The 18,637-nt window shown below is 41.5% G+C and overlaps 1 protein-coding gene across 11 annotated transcripts in view; it reads right to left on the bottom strand.

Moving 5' to 3' along the window:
- Positions 1–18,637, bottom strand: part of ralgapa1 (Ral GTPase activating protein catalytic subunit alpha 1) — a 311,644-nt gene that overhangs the window by 160,021 nt on the left and 132,986 nt on the right. For all 11 annotated transcript variants that reach the window (XM_043697833.1, XM_043697826.1, XM_043697822.1 and 8 more), the window contains 4 exons: positions 18,016–18,189; positions 13,772–13,924; positions 12,283–12,476; positions 1,093–1,191 (listed from right to left, as the gene is read on the bottom strand). In XM_043697833.1, the coding sequence (XP_043553768.1) occupies positions 1,093–1,191; positions 12,283–12,476; positions 13,772–13,924; positions 18,016–18,189 (620 nt within the window). The remainder of the gene's footprint in view (positions 1–1,092; positions 1,192–12,282; positions 12,477–13,771; positions 13,925–18,015; positions 18,190–18,637) is intronic.

The raw sequence follows: 18,637 nt of genomic DNA on the forward strand, positions 1-18,637 counted from the left end.
CCTTGTAAAACTGAAATTAGCGGAAATCAAGAGAAAATTAGCTGCTGACTGCAGCCATACCGAGCACTTTTGGGGGAGTTTATGGTGCACTGTTATTGTTGCTAGACAAACAACCCACAGACCCAGATAATGCCCCTGTTGAGAGAATGAAATATGCCTTTTCTAGCACCTTTAAAGTCTTCAAGTGTTTCCAAAGTAAGTACTGTTTTGTGGATGCATATATTGACTAGCTTCAATATAGCAGAGTCAGACAATTGCTTAATTTGCTTTTCGTGCTATTGACATAGAAATGAATGATCAAGGTTGCATTCCCTACTTTAGAAAAAATTAAAAATCATATGACACCAGTTTATAGTCCAACAGGTTTATTTGGAAGTACAAGCTGCCCCTTCATCAGGTAGTAGGTTCATTGTACACAGAATTTACTTTAGAAAACACTTTACAGTCAATTCAACACTTCAAATGGAATTGCTGTTGGAGTGTAGAAAATGCAGTCAAGTTATGCTCAACAAAGTTGCCAAATAGCAATACCAGATAGTCTGTTTTAGTGATCTTGATGGAAGCATCAGTAAATCGAGAAAAACTTCACCGCTCTTCAAAAAATGCTGCAACTTTTTATTGCCAATCTAAGAGGATACATAGGGGCACTGTTTAAAATTTCACCTGAAAAGCAGCAATACTCACCAGTGCTGCACTGAAGTGTCAGCCTGGATTATGTGCTCACATTTCTGGAGTTAAATTTAACTCATAATTTTCAAAAGCAGAGGGAAGAATGCTAACAATTGACTCACAGCCAGAATATTGTAAGGAACTTCCGTATTCCTGCTAGAAAAGTGTCTTTGATGTTCACCTGATGGGGTAGGTGGTTTAATATCTCATTTGGAAGATAACATGATTAGTGGAGTTTTGGCACTTCTGAACACACACACCTTCTGACTGAAAGATGAGGGTGATTTCACTAAGTTAAGGGCATGAAATACTGAAAGAACAACTTGAAATTTCTGAATGCTCTGAAGGCTTAGTGTATGAATTGATTGATGGAAATAATAGCAAAAAATAGATCATTCATCTTTGAGAAACAATTTAACTTACCTTAAAAAGCCAAGGAGTTAGAATTCTGAGAGGTGGTATCAAAATTGGAGGTGGTGGGGAGGTGTGATTGTCTACTGTAATTCCAAGATTATCTCTCACCTTTAAAAAAAAAGGAAATTATCTTTTGACAAAATAATTATAAATGTTTTAATAAGACAATATTTTACTGTGAATATTTCACAAAGCAAGGAATTTCAGATGAATACTTTAGGTGAAAATCATATCTATTGATTTGCAAGCTTTAGAAACCAAGGTAATCAAAGTTTTAAGATAACAGTGTGGCTTGTTAAGAATAATCGGCACAACTTAAACAGTATTAACTTGGAATGCAGGAATTGGTAAACAAGGAAAGACTATGATCCACTGAATTCATTATTTACCACCTTGCTAGCCATTGATGCAATAATGGTGCTTTTAATCAAACAAAACAATCAATCTCGAACGACTCTCCCATAACAGACACAGAACGAAACAAGGAAACCTCTAGCAATGTGAAGTTATAGAAAACTCAGGATCACGTCACCTGTTCCTCTCATGCATACACTCACTACATCTCATGTCTTAAATTATTCTCATATTCTAAATGAAAATATTATTTTCTCCAAGAAAGATATCGAAGTTGTATTTAAATCCATCATACTGTATGCTTTCTTCGTCACTCAAGCCTGAGGATGAGGGGTGACTTGATAGAGGTTTATAAGATGATCAGAGGAATAGATAGATGGTAGAGTCAGAATCTTTGGTGACCTTTAAGCGTCAATTGGATAGGTACATGGATGGGTGCTTAAGCTAGGACAAATGTTCGGCACAACATCGTGGGCCGAAGGGCTTGTTCTGTGCTGTATTGTTCTACGTTCTATGTTCTATGACTCTATATGGATTGCCTAAATTAAATACAAGAGGAAAAGAGATCAACTCTAATTAATAGGTGTAATGGAGAAAAATCATTACTGTTCACACTTACATCTGGCACATAGGAAAATCACCTCAGCCTTAGAATACTGTTGTAAAATGCCCTCAAATCAATCATTTTCAGACCAAGGCTTAGATGGACCGAGTTTTAATCAGTTAGAGAATCAAGGATTATGGAGAAAATGCAGGAAAGTGCAGTTGAGGATTATCAGATCAGCTCGGATCTCATCGAATGGCCTACTTCTGCACTTATGTTTTATGATCTTATGAACTTCATTACTTTCTCTTTGTGGCAGTGGTGCATTCACTGACCATGGCACAGTATTATGCTCCATTCAGTCCTCCTCCAATATTGAAGATGCTTACAACACACTACAGGACTGATAATGGGATGACAAGCAGTAGTGACATTTTTGCACTGTTGATGTCGTGCAATGATCATCTCTGACAAGCAAAACCTAGTCATGTCTCCCTTATCTTCACCTGCACCATTATCATCCAACATCAATACTGGGGTCACCGCTTACAAAGAAAATAGGAGAGGAATAGGCTATTCATCCCATTGAGCCACCTCCACTATGCAACAGGATCGTGACTTAATCTTTCTTAATGACATATCCCAATTCTCTCACTATATCCCTTGACAACATGTAGCTAAAAGCCTATTTCTTCCTTAATTATATTCAGTGACTTTCTCTCTACAGCCTTCTGTGGTAGAAGGTTCGACAGGTTCACCACCATTTGAGTGAAAGAAAATTCTCCTTGTTTCAGTCCAAAATGGCATACCTCAATCTGAGACTGCAACTATTTGTTCTGGACACACCAGCCAGGGGAAACATCATTCCTGCAGCCAGTCTGCTCAACCCTCTCAGAAATTTCCTCTTTCCAATGAGAAATGGTTATACTAATCATTTCTTATCCATGCCTTTTAATTAAGTGACCAAGTCTATCACAGTCAACTTACCTATCAAATGTTCATAGCTTCCACGGTGTACATTCAAGCTGTCAGTTTTATATTAGACTACCTGCTATTCTATCCCAGTGCCGTTATGGTCACTTTTTCTTCAAGGATATCTCACCACAAGATTATTATTGAACCTCTTCTCACTGCACGAAAAACAAATCGAAGATGTCCTATCCTTGAGTTGGTTCTTGAGTGTACTGGTTTAAACAAAACCACACTATACATACTCCAGGAATTCATCTGCACAATATTACTACTCAAGTGGTTTGTGCACTTTTTGTATAGATTAAAATCACCCATGATTACTGTAGTACTCTTACAGCTTCCACCTCTAATTTCCTGCTTCATGCCGCCCTAAACTCACCATTAGTATTTGAAGATGTATGGACAACTCCAATTAATGCTTTCTGCCCTTTGTTGCTTGTTTATTCCCCCAGATTGATTCCATATCTGGACTTCTTGTGCTAATATCTTTTCTCACCACTGCACTGACTTCACCTTTCACTAACCATGCTAATTCACCTCATTTTCCATTTCAATATCCTTGGATGTTCAGTTCCCAGCCTTGGTCACCCTGAAGTCATGTCTCCTTAATGACAATCAATTATATCAGAGCTGTTTACAACTATTTGCACTGTCAATTCACCTACCTTATTGCAAATACTCTGCACAATCATTTAGACTTTTCTTTTCAACATTTCCACACATTCTAGTTTGTACTCCAACCCCATTTGTTGCTAGCCAGTGTTTCCTCTGCCTTCACTTTTTCTTTCTACCCTTCTATCTTTCAGTTCATCTTTGCTTCCCTCACCTTCACCTCTTTGCCCAGGTTCCCAGACCCTGCCAACAAACCCTCACTCACAATAATGGCCAGTGCCCCTCTGAAGATATTAACACTAGTCCTGCTGGGTTGCTTGGATAGGTCCCACTTCTTCCTCAGAATATATTCTAATGCCTCAAATATCATAATCCCCCAACCCCATTCCTCCAGCCATTTGGTTTATTCACCTATTCCTGATCTCATTCATATGTGACATTGGAGGTAATTCAAAGATTACTACTTCAGGCTTTCTTTTTTAAATTATTTCCTAGCTTCCTCTATTGTGCTTACAGGACTTTATACCTCTTCTTACTTCTGTCATGATACTGATATAGTATACAACCTCCAGCTGCTCTCTCTCACCTTCAGAACATTCTGCAGCCGTTCTGTGACAACCTTGACCCTGGTACAAGTGAGGCAACACACCACTCTAATGTCTCATCTGTGGGTGCAGTAATGTCTGTTCCTCTTATAATAGAATATGACCACAATTGCTCTCCTACTTATCTTTTCTCCTTTCCTGTGCAACTGAGCTGCTCCTGGTGCCACAGATTTGATTCTTGCTGCATTCCCTGAGAAACCAGCTCCACCAGCAGTATCAGAATTGGAAAGTAGGTAGTTCCAGAGGACTCCTGAATGACTTAACTGGTGCTTTTTCTCTAACTGGTAATCACCTACACCATTTCTGCCTATGCACTCTTTATCTTTAGCATAACCACCCCACTGTACATACTATCCACAAAGATCTCAGCCTTGCAGAGGTTCCACGGTGACTCCAGTTGCTGCTGCAGACCTGAAACGTGGATTTTCAGTAGCTGGGCTGGAGACATCATCTGCATACTTGATGACCTTGGACACTGGAGTTAACCCTGATTTCTCACATTGCACAAAAGGAGCATTCACTGGGTTGTGCTACCTTGCAAACATAATTTTCTCCAGGACAATGAGAGATGGGACTTAAATTCTGGCTTAGCCAGCGATGCCCATACCCTGTGAACTAAAAAAAAATTGATCATGGATTACCACAAACAAGGTTACCTTGAAAGGCAATCCATGAGCTTGAACCATTTCCATCAAATCTTGGAAAGATTGCAGATTACAGGGAAGTAGTCACACCTCTGGTGCAAGAAAGAGGCAGATGGGTTACAGTCAAGGGATGGAAAGGGAACCGGCAGGCAGTGCAGGGAACCCCTGTGGCCGTTCCCCTCAATAACTTGGATACAGGTGTGTGTGCGTACGTACCAGGGCTAGGCATTGGGGCACAGGTCTCTGGCACAAAGTCTGTCCCAGGTGCTCAGAAGGGAAGGGGGGAATGAGCAGATCATTAGTCATTTGGGACTCCACAGTTAGGGGAACAGATAGGAGGGTCTGTGGGAATGAGGGAGACTCATGGTTGGTGTGTTGCCTCCGAGGTGCCAAGATTCATGATGTCCTGGATCATGTATTTGGGATCACTGAGGGGGAGCAGCCTCAAGTCGTGGTCCACATAGGTACTAACAACATAGGTAGGAAAAGGGATAGGGATTTAAGGCAGAAATTCAGGGAGCTAGGGTGGAAGGTTAGAGCTAGAACAAACAGAGTTGTTATCTCTGGTTTGTTGTCCATGCCACATGTGAGTGAGGTAAGGAATACGGGGAGAGAAAGGAGTTGAATACGTGGCTACAGGGGAGGTGCAGGAGGGAGGGTTTCAGAAACCTGGATAATTAGGGCTCATTCTGGGATAGGTGGGACCTCAACAAACAGAATGGCCTACACCTGAGCCAGAGGGGTATCAATATCCTGGATGGAAATTTACTAATGTTCTTTGAGAGGATTCAAACTAATTCAGCAATAGGTTGGGAACCTAAATTGTAGTTCCAGTGTCCAGGGAGTTGAACGTAGTGAGGTCAGAAATGAGGTTTCAAGGTTGCACGAGTTCACTGGCAAGCAGGAAGGTGGTTTGAAGTGTCTACTTCAAGGCCAGGAGCATCCCGAATAAAGTGGGTGAAATCGCAGCATGGGTGGTTACCTGGGACTTCGATGTTGTGGCCATTTCGGAGACATGGAGAAAGCAGGGATGGGAATGGTTGCTGCAGGTTCTGGAATTTAGGTGTTTCAGTAAGAACAGAGAAGATGATAAAAGAGGGGGTGTGTCATTGTTGGTCAAGGACAGCATTACGGTGGCAGAAAGGACATTTGAAGACTCAGCTACTGAGCAAGTACAGGCTGAGGTTAGAAACAGGCAAGGGGAGATCACCCTGTTGGGAGGTTTCTATCAGCCTCCAAATTGTTCCAGACATGTCGAGGAAAGGATAGCAAAGATAATTCTGGATAGGAGCGAGAGTAAAGGGTAGTTGTTATGAGGGACTTTAATTTTCCAAATATTGACTGGAAATACCACAGGAGAAAGTGAGGACTGCAGATGCTGGGACCAGAGTTGAAAAATGTGGTGCTGGAAAAACATAGCAGGCCAGGCAGCATCCGAGGAGCAGGAGAATCGATATTTCGGGCATAAGCCCTTCTTCAGGAATGGGAAATACCATAGTTCGAGTACTTTAGATGGGTCAGTTTTTGTCCAACGTGTGCAGGTGGTTTCCTGACACAGTATGTAGACAAACCAACAAAGGATGAGGCCACATTGGATTTGGAGCTGGGTAATAAACCTGGCCAGATGTTAGATTTGGAGGTAGGTGAGTACTTTAGTGATAGTGACCACAATTTGGTTATGTTTACTTTAGCGATGGAAAGGCAAGGTCATATAACACAAGGCAAGAGTTATAGTGGGGAGAAAGGCAATTATGATGCAGAAGATGGGGAAGAAAACTGCAGGGGATGGGCACAATTGAAATGTGGAGCTTATTCAAGGAACAGCTACTGCGTGCCCTTGATAAATATGTACCTGTCAGGAAGGGAGGAAGTGGTCAAGTGAGGGAACCGTGGTTTACTAAAGAAGTTGAAACTCTTGTTAAGAGGAAGAAGGCGGCTTATGTTAGGATGAGAAATGAAGGCTCAGTTAGGGCGCTTGAGAGTTAAAAGTTAGCCAGGAAAGACGGAAAGAGAGCGTGAAGAAGAGCCAGGAGTCATGAGAAGTCATTGGTAGATAGGATCAATGAAAAGCTTTCTAATAGGTATATCAGGAATAAATTAATGACTAGAGAAAGATTAGGCCTAATCAAGGATAATAACTGGAAGTTGTGCGTGGAATCAGAGGAGTTAGGGGAAGTGCTAAATGAATGTTTTTTGTCTTTTTCCAATGTGAATACTAACAATGTTGTCGAAGAGAATACTGAGATACTGGCTACTAGGCTAGTTGGGATTGAGGTTCACAAGGAAGAGGTGGTAGCAATTCTGGAAAGTGTGAAAATAGTTAAGTCCCCTTGGCTGGTGGGATTTATCATCGGATTTTCTGTGAAACCAGAGAAGAGGTGCTGAGCCTTTGGCTTTGATCTTTATGTCGTCCTTGTCTACAGGAACAATGCCAAAAGACTGGAGGATAGCAAATGTTGTCCTCTTGTTCAAGGTGGGGTAGAGATAACCCTGCTAATTATAGACCAGTGAGCCTTACTTCGGTAGTGGGCAAAGTGTTGGAAAAGTTTATAAGGGATAGGATTTATAATTATCTGGAAAGGAATAATTTGATTAGGGATAGTCAACACGGATTGGTGAAGGGTAGGTCGTGCCTCACAAACCTTATTGAGTGCTTTAAGAAGGTGGCCAAACGGGTGGATGAGGATAAAGCGGTTGTTGCGGTGCATATGGATTTCAGTAAGGAGTTTGATAAGGTTCCCCACAGTAGGCAATTGCACAAAATACAGAGGCATGGGATGGAGGGTGATTTAGCGGATTGGATCAGAAATTGGCTAGCTGAAAGAAGACAGAGGGTGGTGGTTGATGGGAAGTATTCATCCTGGAGTTCAGTTACTGTTGGTGTACTGCAAGGATCTGTTTTGAGCCACTGCTGTTTGTGATTTTTATAAACAGGAGAAAGTGAGGTCTGCAGATGCTGGAGATCAAAGTTGAAACTTTATTGCTGGAACAGCACAGCAGGTCAGGCACTGCAAGGATCTGTTTTGAGCCACTGCTGTTTGTGATTTTTATAAACAACCAAGACGAGTGCATAGAAGGATGGGTTAGTAAATTTGCGGATGACACTAAGGTCAGAGGAGTTGTGGACTGTACTGAAGGATGTTGCAGGTTATAGAGGGACATAGATAAACTGCAGAGCTGGGCTGAGAGATAGCAAATGGAGTTTAACGTGGAAAATTGAGAGGTGATTCAATTTGGAAGGAGCAACTGGAATGCAGAGTACTGGGCTAATGGTAAGATTCTTGGTAGTGTAGATGAGCAAAGCGATCTCGATGCCCATGTACATAGATCCCTGAAAGTTGCCCAGATTGATCGGGTTGTTAAGGCGACATACGGTGTGTTAGCTTTTATTGGTAGAGGGATTGATTTTCGGAGCCACAAAGTTATGCTGCAGCTCTACAAAACTCTGATGTGGCCACACTTCGAGTATTGCATACAGTTCTGGTCACCAGTTCATAGGAAGGATGTGGAACCTTTGGAAAAGCTTCAGATGAGATTTACTGACATGCTGACTGGTATGGAGGGAAGGCTGAGGGATATGTTTTCGTTCGAGAAGAAAGTTGAGAGGTGACTTAATTGAGACATATAAGTTAAGCAGAGGGTTAGATAGGGTGGACAGCGACAGCCTTTTTCCTTGGATGGTGATGGCTAGCACGAGAGGACATAGCTTTAAATAGAGGGGTGATAGATATAGGACAGATGTCAGAGGTAGTTTCTTTACCCTGAGAGTAGTGGGGGCATGGAACACACTGCCTGCAACAGTAGTAGACTTGCCAAATTTAAGGGCATTTAAATGACCATTGGATAAACATTTAGATGAAAATGGAATAGTGTAGGCTATATAGGCTACAGATTGGTTCCACAGGTCGGTGTAACATCGAGGGTTGAAGGACCTGTACTGCACTGTAATGTCCTAGAACCTACAGAAGAGTTTCAAAACATTGGTCAGAGATATTCCAATGATATTGGCAAACAGAAAAGTACACATATTCAGCCTCCAATCTTTCTGTAATTCATTCATGGGAGATGGTATTGATGTCTGAGCCAGCATTTATTGCCCATCCTTAATTGCTCTTGAGAAGGTGGTGGTGATGATCTGCCATCTTGAACTGCTGCAGTTCAATTACATAATCAAATTTGTGCACTATCTGCTGAATAATTTACATTTGAAAACTTAAACACAGTTGACTTCATATCCAACACAGCATCATTGGCAGTTACAAAATAACATCACTTCACCTCCACAATCCATGATCCTGGCAACACGTGCATTTAAAGTACAAACACATTTTATTACATTCTAAGACAATAGAGAACCTGTTACAGGTGTTATGTTGGATTGCGATCTCAAACAGTTGCGGCTCCCTGTCTATTTGCTCCACTTATTAGTTATCTATGCTTTAACCTGAACTGGTTCTGACTCTGGAGATAGTATGAAATAAAGATAGCAGAAACTGAGGTGAAAACAAAATACTAGCAAAATACAGGATCAGGCAGAGAACGATTTTAAGTGGATTTTGATTTTTTGGGATTCTCAGGCATCTGGTCACACAGGGGGTTAAATTACTGAACAAATAATTCAGATGGCTGAATTCATGAGCTGGCAACCGGGGTTCAAACTCCATCATGGCTGTTGGAAAATTTACATTCAATTAATTGAACAAACCTAGAAGGAAAAAACCCTGTCTTCAATGGTGACCATGAAACAAAAAAAAATTGTTTTCTAAAATTTACTAGTATCTATCAGGAAAGAACATCTTCCATTCTTACCCAGTCTGATTTATGCAGCTCCACACTCAGTAAATTGGCTGACTCTTAGCTACTCTGCCAAGCTACTTTGAGAAACTGTATTGAAACCAGACAAACAAATCTGCATAAACTCGTGGCAGGAACAACAAAAATACTCCCATCCCTGTCAGCCTCACAAAGACCACTTTCACTATCATCTGCCAAATTTGGGAGAGCTGTTCCATAGATTAATAATGTAATAGGCTAACATAGACACACTCATGGAGTCATACCTTACAGTTAATTCCCCAGGGTCCTATATCAACATTAATACAATAATAAAATATTGCAGATTCTGAAAATCTGAAATAAATATAAAAATATCGGACGTACTCAGCAGGTCAGGCAACATTTCTGGAGAGGGAAAAACATGTTTCGGATAGATGATGATCTTGCAGCATTTCAGGTCATCTATCTCAAAGCCGAATTAATTTTCTCTCTATATACATGCCACCTGATCATGCTTGTCATGAAAAGTTGTGGATAATTTCACAGTTAATAGGAGCAGACAGCTTTAGAAACGTCCCCATGCTCAATAGACAGCAAGACTAGTATATAGTCTTGTGGGCGGCACAGCGCCAGAGACCCGGGTTCAATTCCCACCTCAGGCGACTGACTGTGTGGAGTTTGCACGTTCTCCCCGTGTCTGTGTGGGTTTCCTCCGGGTGCTCCGGTTTCCTCCCACAGTCCAAAGATGTGCAGGTCAGGTGAATTGGCCATGCTAAATTGCCCGTAGTGTTAGGTAAGGGGTAAATGTAGGGGTATGGGTGGGTTGCGCTTCGGCGGGTCAGTGTGGACTTGTTGGGCCGAAGGGCCTGTTTCCACACTGTAAGTAATCTAATCTAATTAGAAATGTAAGTAATCTAATCTAAGTGCAGAAGACATGGCATTTGAAACTATCTTCAGTCAGAATTATTAAATGGACATCTCCTCAAGGAGATCCCCAGCATCACAGATGCCAGAGTCTTGCCAAGTCAAGTAATTTTCCATGATATCATGAAATAACTAAAAGGAATTAGATAAAGTGAAGCTTATGGACTCTGTAAACACTGTGGCTGCAGTAGTAATGACATGTTCAGAGCTAGCCATGATTTTAGCCAAGCTCTTTGAGTACAGCGACAATATAGAACAATGTGGAAAATTGTTGAGCATCTCTAGCCCACTGAATGCAGAACAGATCCAAACAATCCAAGTAATCACAACCCAACAGTCTATTCTCAATCATCATCAATATGACGGAACGTTCACAATATTAAGCATTACTTACTCACCAAGAATCTATTCAATAATGTTCAATTCAGGTTTCAACAGGAGTACCTGAATTCAGACCGTATTAATGTTTTGGCCCAAACATGGATGAATACACTGACAGCGACTGCCTCTGACATCAATGAAACATATGACTGTGAGAGACATCTAAAAGTACAAGTAAAATTTCAGTTCATGGGATTGGAGGAAACCTTGCCAGTGGCAGCAGTGATACGTAGCACAAAGCAAGATGTTTGTCATTTTAGAGGCCAACTGCTTCAGTCCCATGGATGTAGCAGCTAGGAGTTTGTCAGCATAGTGTCCTCGGCCCAATCATTTTCAGCTGTTTCATCAATGACCGTTCCTTCATCACCAGGTCAAAAACAGAGAAACCTAATGTTTAGGTGTGTTCAGAACCTTTGCCACTTCTCAGATAATGCAGTCTACGTCTGTGTGCGCAACATTTATGGCTTGGGCTGATAAGTAGCAAGATTTTTTTCTGCCGCACAAATGCTAGGCAATGAGCATCTTCCACAAGGTATCATCGTTGTATGACATTCAATGGCATTTACATTGCTGAATTCTCCATTAAAATCCTGGGGTCATCTGAGCCCTGAATATACTGTGACTAAAAGAGCATGTAAAAGGCTGGGTATTTTATTGTGAGCTCCCGACTCTCCAAAGCCTTTCCAATTTCTATAAAGGAACAAGTCAGGAATATGATGAAAATACTCTCCACTTTCCTGGATGAGCGCAATTTGAACATCGCTCAAAGGGCTAAAACTTGACAGCATGTAGCCTACTTGATTGTACTACATCCACCATTTTAAATATTCCATCCTCCCATCATAAGTGCAACACGGCCAAAATGTGCACCACCTAAAGAATGGACTGCAACAACTTGTTAAAGCTTTATTAATACGTATGCCTCTATGCTCATGAGCATCATCACCTACGGCCAAAAGGGCAGCAGAACCACGGGAGACTCTGACACAGAAAAATATTGCTGTTCTTTCATTGCCAATGGATCAAAATCCCAGAATTCCTTACTTAACAACACTGAAGAGGCAGGTGGGTGGAATTATCTTCACCACACAGGCTCCAGTAGATAATGGCAGTCGTTCACAATCTCTCCATCAATTGAGTGGGCAATAAATGCTTGTCAGTGACACTCACATCCCATTAATGAATGCAACATGTGAATTTCAACAAGATTAAACTTTAAACAGCAAATCACAAGTTGCTTTCATAAACTGCAAACTATAAATAACAACCATGTACTATCCACTTTCTATTTATTCCGAAAAAAAAAGCATCAAAAACATCAATATGGAAAGCTTAGTCCATCATAGCACTGCTAATCTTTGCAAGCAAGCTTAAACTAAGTGCTTACCTTGGCCAAATTCTGCCACAGCTCGCATAAATAGTCAAAAACTTGAGCATGAATTTCAGGATCCTTAATGCAGTTGACATCTCCCAAAATACCAAGCATCCGTCTCCACATAACTGTAGCAACATCTTCATGCCAACCTTTAAGACTTCCTCCTGCCATCACACTGCAATCTTCATTTGGAAATTCACTGTTTTCTGCTCAATGCAACATTTTAAGTTATAGAACAGACAATATACATATATAGTTTAGAAAAATTACATTTAACACAAAAAAGTACATCAAATTAAAATTTAAATACTTTGAAACTATCACTACATAGAAACAAATGCCATCAATACAACATGAATTGTGTAAACCTGTACTCAAATAAAAATGATCACATAACAGTTTCTTAACTGCCCTCCAGTGCATCTCCCCTGCTTCCTGCACCTCTGCCCTTGAACCCCCCCCCACCCCCCACCCCGTCCAAAAGATAAAACCCCTCTGGTCCTTACCTGCCACCACACCAATCTCCGGATACAACACATCATCCTCTGTCATTTCCACTACCAATAGTCAGACCCTACCAGGGATATATTTCCCTCCCTACACCTATCAACATTTCACAGAGATCATTCCCTCTGCGACTCTCTTGTTAGGTCCATGCTCCCCCCACTCAAATCAACCCATCCCCCACTCCTGGCACCATCCATTGCAACTGCAAGAGCTGTAAAATCTGTGCCCACACCTCCCCTTAAGTCCCCAAAGGATCCTTCCACTCCAGCAGAGATTTTCCTGCACATCCAAACACCTCACTTACTGTGTCTGTTGCTCTTGATGTGGTCTCCTCTACACTAAGGATACAGGACGCCAACTTGCGGAATGTTTCAGAGAATATCTCCGGGACACACGCACCCAACAACCCCACTGCCCTGTGGGTGACCATTTCAACTACCCCCGCTCGGCTCCGCCAAGGACATGCAAGTCCTGGGCTTCCTGCACTGCCAAATCTAAGCCACTTGGGAGAAGAACACCTCATCTTCCGCTTTGGGACCGTCCAACCACACGGTAGCAATGTCGATTTCACCAGTTCCCTCATCCCCCCTCCACCCACCTTATCCCAGACCCAACCCTCCAACTGGGCACTACCCTCTTGAACTGTCCTAGTTGTCCATCTTCCTTTACATCTATCTACTCTGACCTATCACCATCAACCCCCACCCACAATCCTGATGAAGAGTGTATGCTCAAGACCTCGACTCTCCTACCCTTCAGAAGCTGCCTGACCTGCTGTGTTTGTCCAGTGTCACACTTTTGACTCTGATCTCCAGCATGTGCAGTGCTCACTTTCTCCTAGCTGGCATGTCTTACCATAAAAACAATTTAGATAAAAGGAAAACATTTCCAACGAAGTGTATCTATGTCATAGTACCATACTGAGGGATCAAGATTAAATGTTTGGAATAAGTCGCATAGTTAACTTTAAATGAATTAACTATGTAAGTAATACCCAAGTCATCTGGAGTCTGCAAGACTGAATGATGCAATTTTTCATCCAGAGGTAAATCTTTTTGTTCCATATGATCAGCATTCAAAGTAGACGGAGAAGGTGTCTGAGATCTTGAACATGTGTTTGAATGTGAAGGAGAAGCACTTTCAGAACCTGAAGAATATTAAACGATACAAACATAATAACTTGAGAGACCACAACATAAGAAAAAAACTGAAATTGAAAATAATGGATGACATATATCATTTAGCAATAATGAAGTACAAACCAAACTCCTGACTACTTAAAAAGAATGTTAAAACAATATAAGTAAAAACTATACTGGACTATGGTATTGGTATAAAACACTAGTGAAAACAATTGCATAATAGTATCTACTTCAAAGCTCTCATTTGGTTTCAATGTCAAGATTGTTCACTAATAGAATCTTCAGGCATGGATCTTGCAATTCATTCTCTGCTACTTTCAAGCTTTTGGAGCGTAGCCCCTTAGTCAGGTGAAGTGAGAGGAAAGCACACAGAACACAGGATTTATGAGTGGAGACATCAAAGGATCATACAAGTGGTGTGAGCGGAATATTGGAAGTAAATTTCTGCATGTGACCAAGGGTGTTAGAAGGTGTGAGTAAAGTGTCAATAGCTGAACAACCACCAAAGGGTGACCTATAATCTGATTAAATGAAACAGAGAGATAATTACAAAAAATTCAAAATAGAGTGGTGCTGGTGACAAACCAAATGACTGGAACAACATGGAAGACAAGCAGAAACAGCTGGAAAAATCCAGCAGGTCATAGAGATGTACAGCATGGAAACAGACCCTTCGGTCCAACCTGTCCATGCCGAACAGATATCCCAACCCAATCTAGTCCCACCTGCCAGCACCCGGCCCATATCCCTCCAAACCCTTCTTATTCATACACCCATCCAAATGACTCTTAAATGTTGCAATTGCACCAGCCTCCACCACATCCTCTGGCAGCTCATTCCATACACATACTACCTGCTGCATGAAAAAGTTGCCCCTTAGGTCTCTTTTATATCTTTCCCCTCTCACCTTAAATCTATGCCCTCTAGTTCTGGACTCCCCGACTCCAGGGAAAAGACTTTGCCTATTTATCCTAACCATGCTCCTCATGATTTTGTAAACCTCTATAAGGTCACCCTTCAGCCTCCGACGCTCCAGGGAAAACAGCCCCAGTCTGTTCAGCCTCTCCCTATAGCTTAAATCCTGCAACCCTAGCAACATCCTTGTAAATCTTTTCTGAACCCTTGTCTGGCAGCATGTGTGAACAACCACCAAAGGAAGAGTCACTGGACCTGAAATGTTAACTCTAATTTTTCTTCACAATGCTGCTAGACCCGCTGAGCTTCCCCAAGCAACCCTTACCCTTGCTCCTGATTTACAGCTCCTGCAGTTCTTTCAGTTTTTATTTGACTGGAATAACACGACAGGTATAAGAGGGGACAACCAAAGCAATAAGTAAACCAAAATTGTACAAACTGATTAAGGTAGAGAGATCATAACAATTTAACAAGGACAGTAAGGAAGATTTTACAGATATAGAAGTGTGGTGGGGTCACATGTAGTGCAACAGGAACCCAAGATCATGGTTGAGGTTGTCTTCATGCGTACGGAACTTGGCTATCAGTTTCTACTCGCTGATTATGCATTGTTTTGTATCTTGAGGCCGCCTTGGAGGATGTTTACCTGAAAATCAGGAGCTGAATGTCCCTGACCGCTAAAGTGCTCCCTGACTGGGAGGGAACATTCCTGTCTGGCAATTGTTGTGCGCAGTGTCCATTCATGCGTTGTCGTAGTGTCTGCAAGGTCTTGGCAATATACCATACCTTGGGGCATCCTTGCCTGCAACATATGCGATAGACAACATTGGCAGAGTCACTTGAGTATCTACCGTGTACGTGGTGGGTGGTGTTCCTACATGTGATGGTAGTATCTATGTTGGTGATCTGACATGTCTTGCAGAAGTTGTCTTGGCACAGTTGGGTGGTGTTGTGGTTGATGTTGTCCTGAAGGCTCAGCAGTTAGCTATGAACAATGGTCTGTTGAAGGTTTGGCAATTGTTTGAAGGCATAGGGATGATCTTGATGAGATGCTCGTTGTCGTCATCATCATCATCAACAACATGTTGAAGGCTGCGAAGAACGTGGCATAGTTTCTCTGCTCCGGGGCAGTACTGGACAACAAAGGGTACTCTATTAGTCATATCCTGTGTCTGTCCTCTGAGGAGGTCAGTGTAGTTTTTTTTTACTGTAGAACATCGGAAGTGGCGATTGTTGAGTTGAACATCGTATGCCATTCTTATGAGGGCGTCCTTCAAAATCTATAGGTGTCCATCGTGTTCATTCTCATCTGAGCAGATCTGCTGTATGTGCAGGGCTTGTCCATAGGGGGTGGCTTCTTTAATATGATTAGGGTGGAAGCTGGAGAAGTGCAGCATCGTGAGATTATCTGTGGGCTTGCGGTTGAGTGAGATACTGAGGTGTCCATCCATAAAGGAGATCCATGTGTCCAAGAATGAGACATTGAGTAGTCCATGGTAAGTCTGATGGGGGAATGAAACTTGATGATATCACTGTGCAGTCATTATAGGGGTTGCCGGGGGGAGGGGGGCATCAGCAGGTCTGGTGGCACCTGTGAAGAAAAACCACAGTTAACATTTCGGGTCTGATGACCCTTCCTCCGGAATTTCCTCACAGATGCTGCCGGACCTGCTGGGCCTTTCCAATGGCTTCTGTTTGTTTTTCATGTTATTCCATACATTTGGCTTGTCTCCAGCACCACCGTATTTTTAATTTTTTGTAATTATCTCTGTTTCATTTTATCAGAATAAAGTTCATCCTTTCGGATGCTATTCAGCAATTGACACTTGACTCACACTGTCTAACACCCTTGGACACCTGCAGAGACAATTTTTTGACACTCTGCTCACACCATTTGTATGATCCTTTGATCTCTCTGCCCAGATATTCTGTGCTCTGAGCGCTTCCCTCTCACTTCATCTGACGAAGGAGCAATGCTTTGAAAGCTTGTGATTTCAAATCAACCTGTAAGAATATAATCTGGTGTCTGAGATTTCTGACTTTGTCCACCCAAGTCCAACAATGGCACCTCCATATCATGGCTACTTTGAGAGCAATAAGGCAGAGGGATTGTCTTGATAGCATTACATTTCTATATTTATGCAGGAAGGTAGATCAGAACTGATAAAAGTCACAGACCAGAAATGTTAGCTCTGCTTCCGTTTCCAGACATATTATTAGACCTGCTGAGTGTTTCCAGTATGTTGTGCTTATAGTGAAATAACAGGGAATGCACATTCGCAGATAATCTCCCCAGAAGATGGAATGCTCAGCCAGAGCAGAGCTTGACTTAGCAACCCTTTGCCAAAATTTAATACACAGCAAACAAACAAATAATTCAATATTTTGTTTGATTTCTCTTCTACTCAATCATACCAGCAATTCATATCCCAAAACGATTAATAATATTGTATTTATTCAGTCTCCAAATTTTAGTTAATTTTTAAAAAGCTATTTCCAATGTTCATTCACTATAATTGCCTCTGTCATAAATTTTCTTGACAAAGCAAATTTTTTTTTTCTCCCATTTTAGAGACCTAACTCTTGCCCCCTGGGGGTGTCAGAGCAAGCAAACTTATTTCCCAAGAACTGATTAAGACCAAAACAACTTGTTGGAATAATTTCATCCTAAAGGGTGAAATGATGTTGGAAGACAACTGGATTGATTATGTAGTTGACTGGAAGAACTGGACCTGCAGTGCTCTGTCATGGAATGCGTTGGCATTTTAGATTTCAATGCCCATTTTCCTTCAGAACAGTTCACTTACCAGCATGATAACATTCCTTTGCATTGCTACACTGGAATGACAACTTCACCCACATTGCTGTTTCTTTAATATCATTTTGTCAAGGTTCTGGAACTTACTACTTGAAGGCACTGTAAGTGTGTCGACACTACAAACAGTACAGCAGTTTAATAAGGTTACTCATCATCACGCATTCTAAAGCAGTTAGGGATGGACAAGTAACACTGGCCTTGCCATCGATACCCACATCCCAAGAACTGAACGAAAGTTTTTTTATTTACAAGTAAAAACTACATTAGTTTAAAAACACAAAAGTGTGTCTGGAAAAGGAACAAAACAGGACTGTGGTAAAAGTCAACAGCTGATTTTACCTTTTCTCAGCAAGCACAACACACCTGTGATTGTAACTGTGTCAACAGAAGTGGTCTGCAGATTGAGGCTGCTAGTTTCAGAATCAACGTACATAGCAGTTAAATTCGCCAATTCTTGTTCCGCATCTGTTTGCCGTAGTGGTCCTAGATCTGCTTCAGTGTATACGGTAGAAATGGTTTCACTGCCAAATCTAAAGCCTACACAGAACAAAAAACGATGACCATTATGAATCCCCTTTTGAGCAAAAAAACAACATGGCAAAATATGACTGCGAAGATTGTGCAAATCATATAATTTTTAAAAATAGCAAAAACTTGGACTTTCTAGGAAAAGATGCAAAATAAAACAAATAAAAGAGAACTCAAAGTGTTTGCAAAACTCTGATTTTGCATTGTGAAACCAAAATCATGTGCAAAAATAATCAAAGGAGCTTCAAATAATCAAAGATTGAATGGTTTATAAAATTGTGAGGGGAATAGATAAGATGAATAGCAAAGGGCATTTTCTCCAGAGTAGGAGAGTTCAAAACAGGATGGAGTAGTTTTAAGGTGAGAAGAGAAAGATTTAAAGGGACCTGAGGGGCAACTTTTTCACAGAGGGCAGCTCATACGTGGAATAAACTGCCAGAGTTAGTGGCAGATGCAG

The sequence above is a fragment of the Chiloscyllium plagiosum genome, chromosome 10, assembly GCF_004010195.1.
Source record: "Chiloscyllium plagiosum isolate BGI_BamShark_2017 chromosome 10, ASM401019v2, whole genome shotgun sequence".
NCBI classification, from domain to species: Eukaryota; Metazoa; Chordata; class Chondrichthyes; order Orectolobiformes; family Hemiscylliidae; genus Chiloscyllium; species Chiloscyllium plagiosum.